The 13046-nt window shown below is 44.2% G+C and overlaps 1 protein-coding gene across 9 annotated transcripts in view; it reads right to left on the bottom strand.

The window, feature by feature from the left end:
- MAP2K5 (mitogen-activated protein kinase kinase 5) overlaps positions 1-6020 on the bottom strand; it is a 128114-nt gene extending 122094 nt beyond the window's left edge. For 6 of the 9 annotated variants that reach the window (XM_039369649.1, XM_039369651.1, XM_039369654.1 and 3 more), the window contains exons 1-2: positions 5801-6020; positions 2569-2617 (exon numbers count right to left, since the gene is read on the bottom strand). In XM_039369649.1, coding sequence (XP_039225583.1) covers positions 2569-2617; positions 5801-5941 — 190 coding nt within the window. In that variant the 5' untranslated portion in view covers positions 5942-6020. The remainder of the gene's footprint in view (positions 1-2568; positions 2618-5800) is intronic. The other 3 variants (XM_039369650.1, XM_039369652.1, XM_039369657.1) reach the window with 2 other exon arrangements.
- Between the last annotated feature and the right edge of the window lie 7026 nt (positions 6021-13046).

The following is a 13046-nucleotide window of genomic DNA, read 5'->3' as shown; positions in this document are numbered from 1 at the left end:
TGGCAACCAAATATTCCACAGCAATTTTTGCAAAAGACACCGTGTGCCGGGCACGCACAAAACGGTTTGGGATAAAAGGACCATAACGAGCCATATGTCGTTAGTTGTTTTATTTGTAGCAACATGGCGTACAACAAGGTCCAATGGCAATGGAGAATACAGCCCCAGGTAGAGGCAGCCACAGAAGACACACCGGAGATAGCAATAACTAAGCAAACGGGAGAGGAAGCCGCTGTGGATAGCAATTAACTGCCTCCAAGAAAGCCATCAAGTAGCTGAGAAGATACTTAAGCCGAGGAAATTTCAGGCTTTCATTAGGGAGAAGATAACCTAGAAACCAACAGCATCAATACACATTAACATATTTTTGATGCACTTAAGTGGCAGGAGAAACAATGTCACGCTGATGCAAAATGACAAGCTAATTCAAGAACCGGAAAGCACAGCAGCCGGTGTTGAGAGAGAAGCCATGAAACCCACATTTCTTGAAGGAAGGTTCTGCCAAGGGCGTCCCTGGACTGGAATCAATGCTCATGGCTGGTGGGGAGAGGTCAGCTAAGACTCAAACGGCCATGGAGAAGATTTTGAGCCCAGCCACCTTGAACTCTATAACCCCAATTTGGGGAGGGGTGCCAAAATGGTCACATTATAGACAATATTTTTGTATGATGATGTCATAAAACAGTCTATCTAAAATCACAGGTGTATAAAACAATGTTTTATATAGCGTAGTTTTATATGGCGCTGAGTGCTGGCCCAGCACCAAATGCATTGAGGGCCTTTTACATGCCATGAAGGTGCATCTGCTCCTTTGGTCGTTAGCTGCTTCGCTTGACCATGTCAGCAATGACACAGTAGAGCAGCAACTGGGCATTGTGCCAATGCCGGAGAAAAGCCTACAGTATGGCAATGTCCTACAAGCAGTACCCCACACTGCATTGCCTGCCACTTTAACACAGATAGCAAGTGCCCAAGTGGATAGACAAAGCAAAGATGGCAAGACACAATAAATGCAGACATGAACATTGCCCAGTTGGATCCAGAGGCTGCATCTGATCATGCAAGATGGCGTTCGTTGATCCAAAAAGCACACCTTGCACCTGTGGGCGCTAGAAGATGATGACGAAGATTTTGTAAGAGCAGAGGGGAGGGGAGGGGAGGAGAAGAGAGGATTACGAAATAATAGAATGGAATGGGGATGGGGAATGGACTGGACTAGACTAGATGCTGGAAGAGACCTTGGAGGTCTTCTAGTCCAGCCTCTGCTCAAGTAGGAGACCCTATACCATTTCAGACAAGTAACTGTCTAGTCTCTTCTTAAAAACCGCCAGTGATGGAGCACCCACGATTTCTGAAGGCAAGCTGCTCCGTTGGTTAATTGTCCTCGCTGTCAGGAAGTTTCTCCTTAATTCCAGGTTGCTTCTCTCTTTGATCAGTTTCCAGCCATTGTTTCTTGTCCTGCCCTCTGGTGCTTTGGAGAATAATTTGACCCCCTCTTCTTTGTGGCAGCCCCTCAAATACTGGAATACTGCTATCATGTTTCCCTTATTTCTTCTTTTCTTTATACTAGCCAAACTCAATTCCTGCAGTCTTCCTTCATATGTTTTAGTCTCCAGGCCTTTGATATTCTTAGTTGCTCTTCTCTGAATTTTCTCCAAAGTTTCAATATCTTTTTTGTAGTGTGATAACCAAAATTGGTTGCAGTATTCCAGGTGTGGTCTTAGAATAGAACAGAATTCTTTATTGGTCAAGCATGATTGGACACCCAAGGAATTTGTCTCTGGTGCATGAGCTCTCAATGTACATACAAAATGATAGCTCACGCATCATAAATCACAGTTAAAATCATTAATCACAAGATAAAAACAACAAGGGATAAATCATAAGATACCAATAGAAGAAGATAGTAGGAAACATGAGAAGATAAGAAAGATGAGAAGATGAGAAGGATAATAGCAATATTATAGCCAGCATTGTTCCCGCATAATAAAAATGGAGAGGTCTGTCCTTAACGCTCCCAGTTGCTGAACTGCAGATATCTTCAAGGGCCTGGACACCAGGAAAGCCCAGGGTTAAACCTTCCAAGCCTTGAGCTGCCCTCCAACCTTCTGCCATGAAGACAGTGATGGGTTCCCCATCTCCAGAGACGGTAACACGTCCATAACCAATTTAGTGTCGTATACACAAAAGTCCGATTCCCTCAAAGGCCAGCTAGCTGATTTCTGCTTTTAATCCTACAAATCTGAAAATTAAAATCTCAGCACACAAAGCCTCCAGGTACTTTATATTTTTCATTTAATTTGAGCAATATAATTGCAGTGCGTCCAAAGAGCATAGTAAGGTCAGGATGGTAATTAAAGCTATATGGTAGAAATATGTGCTCTCAAGATGTGATTAAATAATAAAATATTACTTAGCTAAGGTTGATCATTAAACTTGCATTTGTGTATAAATATTTAACTGTAAGATATCTGAACATAAACAAGATGTAGTTGTCACTGTTTTAAATAAATGATGCAAATATAAACTGCCCCCCACCCGCCCATCTCTCTGGCAAGCAAAACTCACATTCAAAAGCTGTTGTCGTTGCATCAGGAAGAACCTGACTGATTACGTCCTGTAACATTAAAAATGAAGGCCGTTAGTTATATTCGTAATGGAACTTTTTACAGAATAATTAATATTCAGCTTTTCCTAGCATGTTAACTCCGGCTGCTGAAAGCAGAAGTGAAGCCACACATATTTCATACTTGGAAGAGACCCATGTGTAGGATTGAAAAATGCCTCTCTTTACCACCCAGAGTTGTTACTCGGCTGATGTAGAGCAGCAGCTCTCAGTGGGGTGTTTGCAAACTCAGTTTATTTGCCTATCATGCAGTTTCCCCCTGACGTAGGCGACTGCTGGCTATGAAAACTCCAGTCTTTTTCATTAACCTCTTGTCTCTAAAGCAGGCCTGGGGAACTATGGTCCTATTATGATTTGTGGACTTCAACTCCCAGAATTCCTAAGCCAGCCATACTAGCTCAGGAATTCTGGAGGTTGAAGTCCACAAAACAGAGTCACAGCTCCCCACTTCTGATCTAAAGTAAGAGGGAAAAAAGGAAAACTCTGTGGTCTTTTCTATTCATTGGGCTCTACCTCTCCAATAGCACTTTCTGCTCCAGTATTCCTCAACCTCAGTAACTTTAAGACGGGTGGACCTCGGAATTCTGGAGGCTGAGGTCCATACATCTTAAAGTTGCTGAGGCTGAGTGCTCTACTACTCCAATGTCCATTGCTCTTCTGCATTTAGTCAAGTTTGCAGATGCCAAATGCTTTCCAGAAATGGGGCACCCTTTGAAAAACCATCCCACCAACCAAGAGTCGCTTTATCAGTGAGATGGGCAGCATACAGATTTAATACATACATCCATATATGCACACGTGCATAATCTAACAATACTCCAAAACAATATTAAAGGTCCGGCACAGGTAGTCCTTGACTTATAACCATTCATTTAGAGACTGTTCAAAGATACAAGGTCATTGAAAAACTCCTTGCACTTATGACCACTGCAGCATCCTCATGGTTACCATGATCAAAACATGTGTGTGTGTGTGTGTATGTGTGTGTGTGTGTCTATATTTGCAGCACCCTGGGTCACCCGATCGCCATCTGTGATTGTCCCAACTAGCTTCCAACAAGCAAAGTCAATGGGGGAAGCTGGATTCGCTAAACAACCATGTGATTCCCTTAACAACTGCAATGATCCGCTTAACAACCATGATCCGTTATAAAGTCAGACATGACTCACTTAACCCATTTCCTCAGCAATGGAAATTCTAGGTCCAACTGTGGTTGTAAGTTGAGGACTACCTGTGTTGTCAATCTGAAGTTAATTTCAATGAGGAAATGAGCTGGGAATGGTTTTAATGAATAACCCAATATGGCTGTAAGGATCTACTTCAAAACCTCATCCCAAGAAAGCAGAATTCTTGGAACAGATTCATCCCATTAGGAGAAGCTGACAGCAGGCACAGAAGGCAGGATCTGAGGGTTTCCCGCGAGAATCAATAGGTTAAAGGAGCAGCTAGCAAACCCCAAGTAACAACATAATATAATTTCAGAACTAATACATATATGTATATTCTTCCCTTTCTTTCATTCAGTGTTACCCTAATTGTAGAAAAAAAAACCCATCTGCCTGACCAGCGGTCAATGACTTTAAATGATCCCTTCCAAGACCTCTGCAGGGCTCTGACATCTATTACTGAGAACCCAGGCTTGGGAGTGACGTGCACAGTCAATGTTGTGCACATGTCAAGGCTGCCTTGAAAAAGTGGCAGAAGAGAAAGGAACATAAATGGGACAAAAACCTGAAAGCCGATTAAAGCAGATTGACGTTCAACCCCTGAAAGAGCCAAATCTTCTGCTCACTCCTCTGAACCCACCACTAAATGCAGCCCCGAATGCATTAGAAGTCCTGTGGTTTAATGCTAATGACCCTGAGGGAATCTGCCCATCCCACCAGACTGCACAGGGCAGGCGTTCTCCAGGTCCCCTCCCTGGAATTTGGACATCAGTGAGACCTCAGAAGGGACCCTTTTCTATGGCTGCTCTTGCCCCACAGAACAGAGACCTTTCTGGCTTTGCTGACCGGCGGGGGGGGGGGGGAGGTGAAGAGGGAAGGGTTCCACAAGAGCAGTGGGCAAGAGCATGCACATGCAGCTCCATTTGCAAATGGTGTGTGTGCGCGCCCACGCTTGCCTGCTACTTGCGCAAATGGGGATGCACATACGCGTATGCTCCCCAGCCACTTCCACGGCCCAGTTGCAAAGGGCTCAAGGCCCAATAATGGGCCACGTCCCGGGGGTTGGGGACCCGAGCTGTAGAACACTTCCCCCCAAGGAAGGCTGTTGGAGCATCCTAGGAGATGACTGAGGCTCTTGGGGGCTTAGGGGGATCTTGGTTTAATTTTTCTTTTTACACCTTCGTTTCATTATTGCTGACAGGTGCCCAGAGTTAACCCTCATCCTAACCCTTACGATAGGTGGCTATATAAATCTTTTAAATAAGTAGCTATACATAAATAAAATTCAAGGCAGAGCCAGGCATGCGCAGGATATTATTATTGTCTGTTCACAAGGATGCAAGGTCACAGCCACAGGCCTGTAGCTGCTCTATTCACACGAACCTGGGATGTTACTGACACATGTGGGAATCCAAGCCAGGTGGGGCCTTTTGCAACTGACAGGTCAACATTCTGCAGATTTCCTAAGCGCCACCCGCTGCGCCTATAAACACTGGGAAGACTGGATGGCCACTGCTCTGAAATGATATAGGATGCAGCAGGGGGTTGGACTAGATAGCCTCCAAGTCTCTTCCAACTCTATTATTCTGTGTCCTATCGGTTCACGCCGTAATCTTTCCACTCGCGACGGGAGGGTAATCTGCGGGGGGGGGGGGAAGCATTTAACAATTCAAGGTCCAGCCCGGCGCCGGAGAACGACTCAGGTCCCGTTCCAGAAGGGAGGCGCTTCCAAGCAAGGCGAGGGCTTCGGGGCAGGTTGGGGGTCCCTTCCGGCAACCGGGCCCCCACAATCCGCGCAGGATCCCGCAGAGGCAGGCAGGTCTGGCCCCCAAGGCCGGAGGGCGACGCCAACCCACCGCGGGGCTCTCCGGCCGGGCCTCCGAGGGGGGCGCAGCCAGCCAGCCAGCCACCCCCACCCCAGGCCGAAACGCTGCTCGGGGACCCGGCCGGGAGGGAGGCCCCCGCGCGGCGCAGAGCAGACCCCCCGGACGCCCCGCACGACCCTCACCAGCACGTCGCGGAAGAGCAGCTGCGGCGCGGGGTGCACGGTCCAGTCCACGGCGCCGCCGCCGTCCGGGATGCGGATGCGGATGACCAGCGCGGGCCGGGCCGGCTCCATCCCGGGGTCGCCCAGGGCCAGCAGGAGCATCCCCGGGCGACGGCCGGCGCTCTCCGCGGGACTAGGCCGCGCCAGGCCGGAAGGGCTCGGGCCGCAGGACCCGCCCCCACACGCGGCCCCGCCCCTGCTGTCGCCCCGCCCCCTCCTTTCCTGCCTCGCTGGGGCGCGCCCGCCTGGCCAGTGGAACGCCGCGCCACCAGAACCGCAGAGACCCTTCCGCCTTCTTTCTCCTCCTCTCTCTCTCTCCCCCCCCCACGAATTTGCAATCCGAGTAATCCTCGGCTTACAACATTCCATTCAGTGACCGCTGGAAATTGCAATGGCACTGGAAATAGTGATTTAGGGCCGTTTTTTACACTTGCAACTGTTGCAGGTCCCCATGGTGGTCACATGATAAATGACTTGGTAACTGACTCCTATTTGTTAGGGTTGCAGTGTCCTGGGGGTCACTTGAGCCTCTTTTGCAACCTTCTAAGAAGCCAAGTCAATGGGGAGAGCCAGATTCACTTAACAACCGTGTTACCAACTTAACTGGTGATTCACTCAATAACTGCCAAGAAAGGTTGTAAAATGAAGCCAAACTCACTTAACAATAGAAATTTTGGGCTCAGAAATTTTACTGATTTTCTAATTTTACATTCTAAAAAAAAAAATTGGGGCTCAAATGTGGTCGTAAGTTGAGGACTAGCTGCATATAACATTGGATAAGATGTGTTGGTGCAAGGTGTGTGGGTGAGACAAAAATTGTGAATACTCCGAGAAGAATAATTACAGGGGTTGCTGGTTGCCCTCGTGGCTTGTCCTCTGGGGGTGCCATGGCACAAGAACAGCGTTTCCTAAACAACCATAAACAACACAAAAGAGTTTCTTTTCAGAAATGGGTAGCATATAAATTTAATAAACAGGTAAATAATGAGCATCATCTTAATTTAATTAATAAAATAAACATTTGGCCAAGAAGGATTCGGCGCTGGGAGAAGAGAAGTACGTCCATTTGAAAGCCAACCCAGAAAGTGAACTACAGGGCCATCTGGCTGGACCAGTTTTCTTACCCAATCTGTGGGATTCTGACTCCTCAGCGTTAGCCCAAGGCCCAGCTTGGCCCCAAGGCTTAGGAAGGCCTGGCCAGGATGGCAGGGCTTAGACGGTGCCCGTGCTGCCCCTCCCGCATTCTGAATCCTTCTCAAAAGGCAGATCTTGGCATGGGGCTGGGGCTGTCAATGCAAATGCCTTGGAACTGGCAATGCCTTCTCTGTCATCCATCCACCTTTAAGAGCCCTGGTGGTGTGTGGGGGGAGATAGAATGCAATATTTCAGGCTAATTTTTGCCGACTGCCAGTGGTTCGATTCTCACTCGCTCGAGGTTGACTATCTTCTGTATCAGAGGCCTCCAACATTTTGGGCACCAGGGACCGGTTCCATGGGGAAAGATTTTCCCACAGACCAGAGGGGGGCTGGTTTCGTGTGCTGCCTGCATCCAGTGGATGGGGCTTCACTTGTTTGTGTGGCCCGGTTGCTGGTCCACGGACCGGGGGTTGGGGACTCGTGTTCTATCTCTATCTACTATCCATGCATCCATCTCATTTAGAAAGTGCCTATCTCCTTCACAGTGAACCTGGGTATGTGTGTAAAAATAAGACATAAAAATATGAAAACTAAATACTATAATGCAAACATAGATTACAACACAAATATTTAAAATTAAAAATGGGGAGGGCCTTCAAGAGATTAACCAGCCCTATGGCTGCAAGCAACTCTGTTGAGGCCAAGCAGGTCTTCAGCTCTTTCCGGAAGGCCAGGAGACAGGCTGGAGGGCTGGGGGGGGGGGTTGTGTAGTCTGATGCAGCTGAAGGCTGTGGGTGGTGCTCCAGGCCAGCCAACATCATAACCAAACTTGTGATCTTGACATACAGGTAATCCTCGCCCTGTCCAAAATTTCCACTGCTAAGCAAGACAGTTGTTAAGGGACTTTTGTCCCATTCTACGACTTTTCTTGCCACAGTTGTTAAGTGAATATGTGGTGTAGTAACATGATTGTTAGGTGAATGGCTTCCCCAATTAACTTTGCTTGTCAGAGTCGCCAAAGATGATCACATGACCACGGGGCATGGCAACTGTTATAAAAACACACCAGTTGCCAAGCGTCCGGATTCTGATCATGTGACCATGGGGATGCTACAACGGTCATGTGAAAAGCAGTCATAAGTCATTTTTTGTAACTTGTAACTGTGGTCACTAAATATAATAATAACAATAATAATGAATGATTATAAGCTGAGGACCACCTTATACCCCACATCTATCATTTTTATTGAATGCACATCTCTGAGCTGCTTGAAAATTTCAAAACTTATTTGTGACCCGGTGGTGGGGATAACAAAGTTCGCACTTTGCTGGGCTCAAAACTGTAACTCTGGGAAAAGCAGTCTTCCTGCACCCCCTCCCCTCCCCTCCCCTCCCCTCCCCATTAACCCATCTGGCACATAAGCAAGAATTACATTTGACCATTTCCCCAAGTAGACAGTAACTACATTTCTCTTTAGTCCACCTAATAAGTTTTGTTTCCAAACAATTCTTGATCCTTTAGAGGAAATGGAAGGGCAATGGCAAATATATGGTAGGAGGGAAAGTATTAAATTGGGGGACCCAGCATTCTGATTACGTGCTAATCCAGAGTCAAGAATCCGTTTTCTCATGGATTTATAGGAGGAGACCCCTGTTAATATATGGTGCAAAAAATCAGGAGTGTACTATGCCTTTTCAGAATAATGAATGTTTTTAAAAGATGGATTAAAATGTTATTAAAAGCTGCAGCTCACTTCATCAGATGCACAGAGTGGCTGAATTGATCTAGGATTTAAACTGGGATGAGGTGTGGAAAATGGAGGGGAAGGTAGGGTCCTCATGCAGATGCAGCTTCCTTCCCCTCACCCCAATTTAAATTCTACATCAGTTCGTGTATCCAATGAAGTGAGCTGCTCACATCACAAAAGCATACGCCTTTCCATCAAAATTCATTAGTGGGGAAAGATGCTAGCGGATTCCTGATTCTATGTCACCCAAGAAAGGACCTCTGCAATTTCTTCAAAATTTCAGTTTGAAGCAAATTTGGTGACTCTAGTTGGGTTGTTTTCTTAACCTCAGCATGGGTTAAGCTTGCTGGCCGGGGAATTCCGGGATTTGAAGTCCATCTATTTGAAATTGACTGAGATTGAGAAACACCGAACTGCTGCAGCTTTTCAACCTTGGTGAGCTTCTACAAAAGAATATGCCAGCCCCGCAACATGTTATTGGGACAGGTTGCAATTATTTCTTTTCCCTCAAAAATCCAACATGTCAGGCTTGAAATCTCCTTCCCAATTCCCCAAAATGTTCCCCACCTGGGTACAGATTGCGCAAGCTTAACAACATTCCGCAACTTACCTCAGCCAGCTCGAGGGGCTTTGTAATAGTTTTTGCCGACCTATAAATTTTTGAGTAACAAAATTATTGTGATTTTTCTTACTAAATTATTCATATATTACAAAGCATGTAACAAGGGTCATGAATCAAAAGGCATATAATGGAGTCATTTCTTCAAAGAAAAACTCAAATAGATTTATGTATACAAGTTAACTAAGAGACCATGATTTTAATAGTGTTCATAATTCTACCTGCTCCTTCCCCAGCTTCGTACATTCTTTTCTTTAAAGTACTACACTTTTAAAATGAATTTTAAAATTTGAAGCTTTCCTTTTGGGAGACAATTCCTTTTCATCACATTTAGCAGTTGAGTCTAATTGGTAGTATTGCAATCACTGAAATAACAATTTTTTCACGAGGTAACCCAGAGCTCATAAACTGTGCTTAAACGGATGCTAATATCTTTAAGAGAAGTCCTGGCTAAGTGTTTTGTATCTCTGAAATAAAAGCAAGAAGACATTGCCCTCGTACATCGAGCTTTTTATTTACTTGTCTATTACAGACGACCAAAACTTCTCACGAGAACCTAGAATCCAAACGTTAATGTAAACAAAACAGTGAAATGCAAGCTGCCCATTATCCAGGATAATTTTTTTTCACTTAATATAAACCTTTGGGTAACAGCTTTTCACAAGGCTCCAGCCAATTCACAATAATGACAATATAGAAATGTTCATTTAGATTATTGGTGTGAGCCAGATTATATTGAGTTATCTACAGTATCTTCAGTCTTATTGTTCATGGAAATAAAACATTACAATATTAGGTTTCCAACTATTTCAAGCATGTTTTCATCATAAATGAGAGCTTTTTGAGATTTCTTCTCAAGAAATGAAATACCAAAATAGTACTTAAAAAGGCCACTCTGAAATCAAGAAAGAAACCATTAAGATTTATTTCCTTGCTATTAAGCCTGAAATGGCCATGTGCTTCATTTTACAACTCTACATCTTGGTTTCATTCGGCTCTCAAGTTTTAAAAGCTGACAAAAAGGAAAAGATTTCAGAAATGGCAGAGATACGTACTACTTCTGTCAAAGCCATCGGCTCCCTACAGATGTTGCAATTCCTCGAAATCTCAGACCCACCATTTGACCAGGACTTGAGAGTTGCAGTCCCCACACATATGGAGGAAGCTATGTAGAGAAAGCTAATGCTTTCCACCAAAGGCTCATTCTCTGTTTTCTGCATTTCTAACTTAAAATGTCCTGGCTGAAGTTTAGTTCTGGAATTAAAAGAAATGCCCAAGAGCCCCCATCCCCCAATCGATCTTTACACAAACATCAATGCCTGAGACTATTACATATTGGCATCTGTAAGCATTAATGCAAGCCTGACATTTCGATTAACACGTATACACAAAACATCCAACAAATTTCAGCTTTTTGGACTAGTAAACAATACTCCACGGATGAGGCTTCCGTTAATAATGTTTCTTATTGTTGGAAAATCTCTAGTGGACAAATTTGTCAAACACAAAAGGTCTAAAAGTGAAATATAGTAATTAAGACTCTCGCTTTATTGATTGGAGAGCTTAAGTAATTTTTCATTACTAACGTAAGATTTAATACATAAAAGTAGTTAAAGATTCTGTCTTGGCACTAGCTATTAGCATGTAATTGAACTAGTAAAAAAGATCAGTTTAACCTATGTTGATTACCACCTTACCTTTGAAAGGCAATTAAGGATCTCAATCATGGCAACAAGATTTGATTGTGTGGCCTTTATTGGACATCGATCTTTTAGGAAAGCGCAGTTACATTTTCCATTAATTTACAGTAGCAGTTTAACTCTGGTACCTTAGACCATTGACCCAGATAAGATGTCAGGCTAAGTACTCGTTTAGTTTAAGGTGCTCCCATCACGCATTCCTCTTTAAAAGGACACCGAAACGAGTCCGGTATCTTATCAAGCAGGCTTAGGCAAAGGTTTCAGTTACTGGCGTGTGTTTCATCAGGCTGAACTCCCTTATGTTCAGCATCTCACTCTCCTTTGCTGTGTTAAGCACTGCCCTTCTACCAAAAGAGAGAGATAATTAAAGCAGGGTAGAAACATCAAAACACAAAGCACAGCAACTATTGCATTTTAGCAGATCGCATTTCCTGGAAGGTCGTGTATTCCGGGCATCTTAAATGCATTTTGAAGAGGTATTAAAAATACCTGCCAAGGCGTTTTATTGCCAATGATGCTGGAGGACCAGGAAATGGTGGGGCGAGGTTTGACCAGACCAAAATCCAGAAATAATTAGCCATGTAGCATTTGTGTGTGCGTGGGGGGGGAATTTAAAGTCAAGAGTAAGGCCATTTCCAAGAATGGAGTGGGGAAATGGAACACCACCACCCCACTTATGAGGACATGGAACCAAAAGAAACTGCTGCAGGAACAGGTTCAAGTGGTATTTACATCATTTGGATACAATACCTTATTTTATACCACCGTAGATGTCAAAACAATCTTTTACATTTTCTTCTCTCCTGGCAAGTACATGCTGTATGTGTGAAGGCGGGATAAAGCAGCTTCGCATTTGTTTCTTGCAAAATTGCGTAGAAGACACATGTGGATTATTTTAGATTGTCATATTTGAGTTCACACAGTGTATCAAGCCATGAAGTGATTTGCTTGGCCTAAATGTGTTGTAGGAATTCTAGCTCAGTGACTTGTAATCACGGGGCAGACCAGAGTAGGGAGAACACAGACAATTGGGGTAGTTAAAAAGATCACAGATGAAACAAGACTAGAATTACCCAAATATTTTTATCACAGGGCCCAAATTGTTTTTATCCTTTACAACAGGAATGCAAGAACTGTATTTTTAACACAGACTGTTAAATTAAACCTTATTTAATTCTTAAAAGGTTGACATAGGCATAAGCCATTTGTATTTGAATAGAAGTATAGGATTTGTTTTTTTGGGGGGGGGGGAGTAGACAAAGAAACTTTACACATTGTGCTAACCCTAAATTTTGGAGTAACTCGACTTACCTAAATTAGCTAATCAGCTAGTTCTTAATGCTCGACTGCTGCTGAAGGGCTTCTACCAACAGTGGCAACTATCACTATGACTTAAGGGCAAACAGGAAATCCAATCTTGGTTTTCCAAACAAGTCAGGAATTGGAAGATAAGAACCAGGTTTCTGACTATGGATTGTGGTTTCTATGCCACAACAAATGCCACAATTATGTCCTGCAGGAGAGGCTGCCCCAGAACCAATCTGCCAGGCACCACCAGCTGCTGGAACCCAGGAGGGGACCCTTTTTTGCTGTTGCCTCTGCCCTTTGGATGATCAGATTGGCCCTGACTTTGCTGGTTTTTTGCAAGGTCTTTTTGCAAGAGGTGGTTTTGTCCCTGGGCTTGGAGATTTGGATGTGCAAGAGCTGATGTAATCTCTGTGTTAATTTGTGTGGGTTTTCTACCTCAGTTGTTGATTATATTTGTGCACTTTTTGGAATACTGTTGCTTTTGATTAGTTTTGATAATCATGAATTTCAGATGGTAGTCACATAAATTGAAATAATAAATATGTGCCTACAGTCTTTTCTTCACTCAGCAAAACCGTCCCAAGAGTTTTTTGAAGATACCAACCCAAATTCATTCCCAATAGAATTAATCTATCCTATTATCTATAGTGGGACATCTCGCAACTACTGAACAATACACCTTCTGTTTAAGTAGT

This window comes from Crotalus tigris, unplaced genomic scaffold (genome assembly GCF_016545835.1).
Source record: "Crotalus tigris isolate CLP2741 ecotype Arizona unplaced genomic scaffold, ASM1654583v1 scf7180000021179.819088, whole genome shotgun sequence".
NCBI lineage: Eukaryota > Metazoa > Chordata > Lepidosauria > Squamata > Viperidae > Crotalus > Crotalus tigris.
The sequence above is the reverse complement of the archived record's forward strand: the minus strand, read 5'-3'. Positions and strand labels throughout refer to the sequence as shown.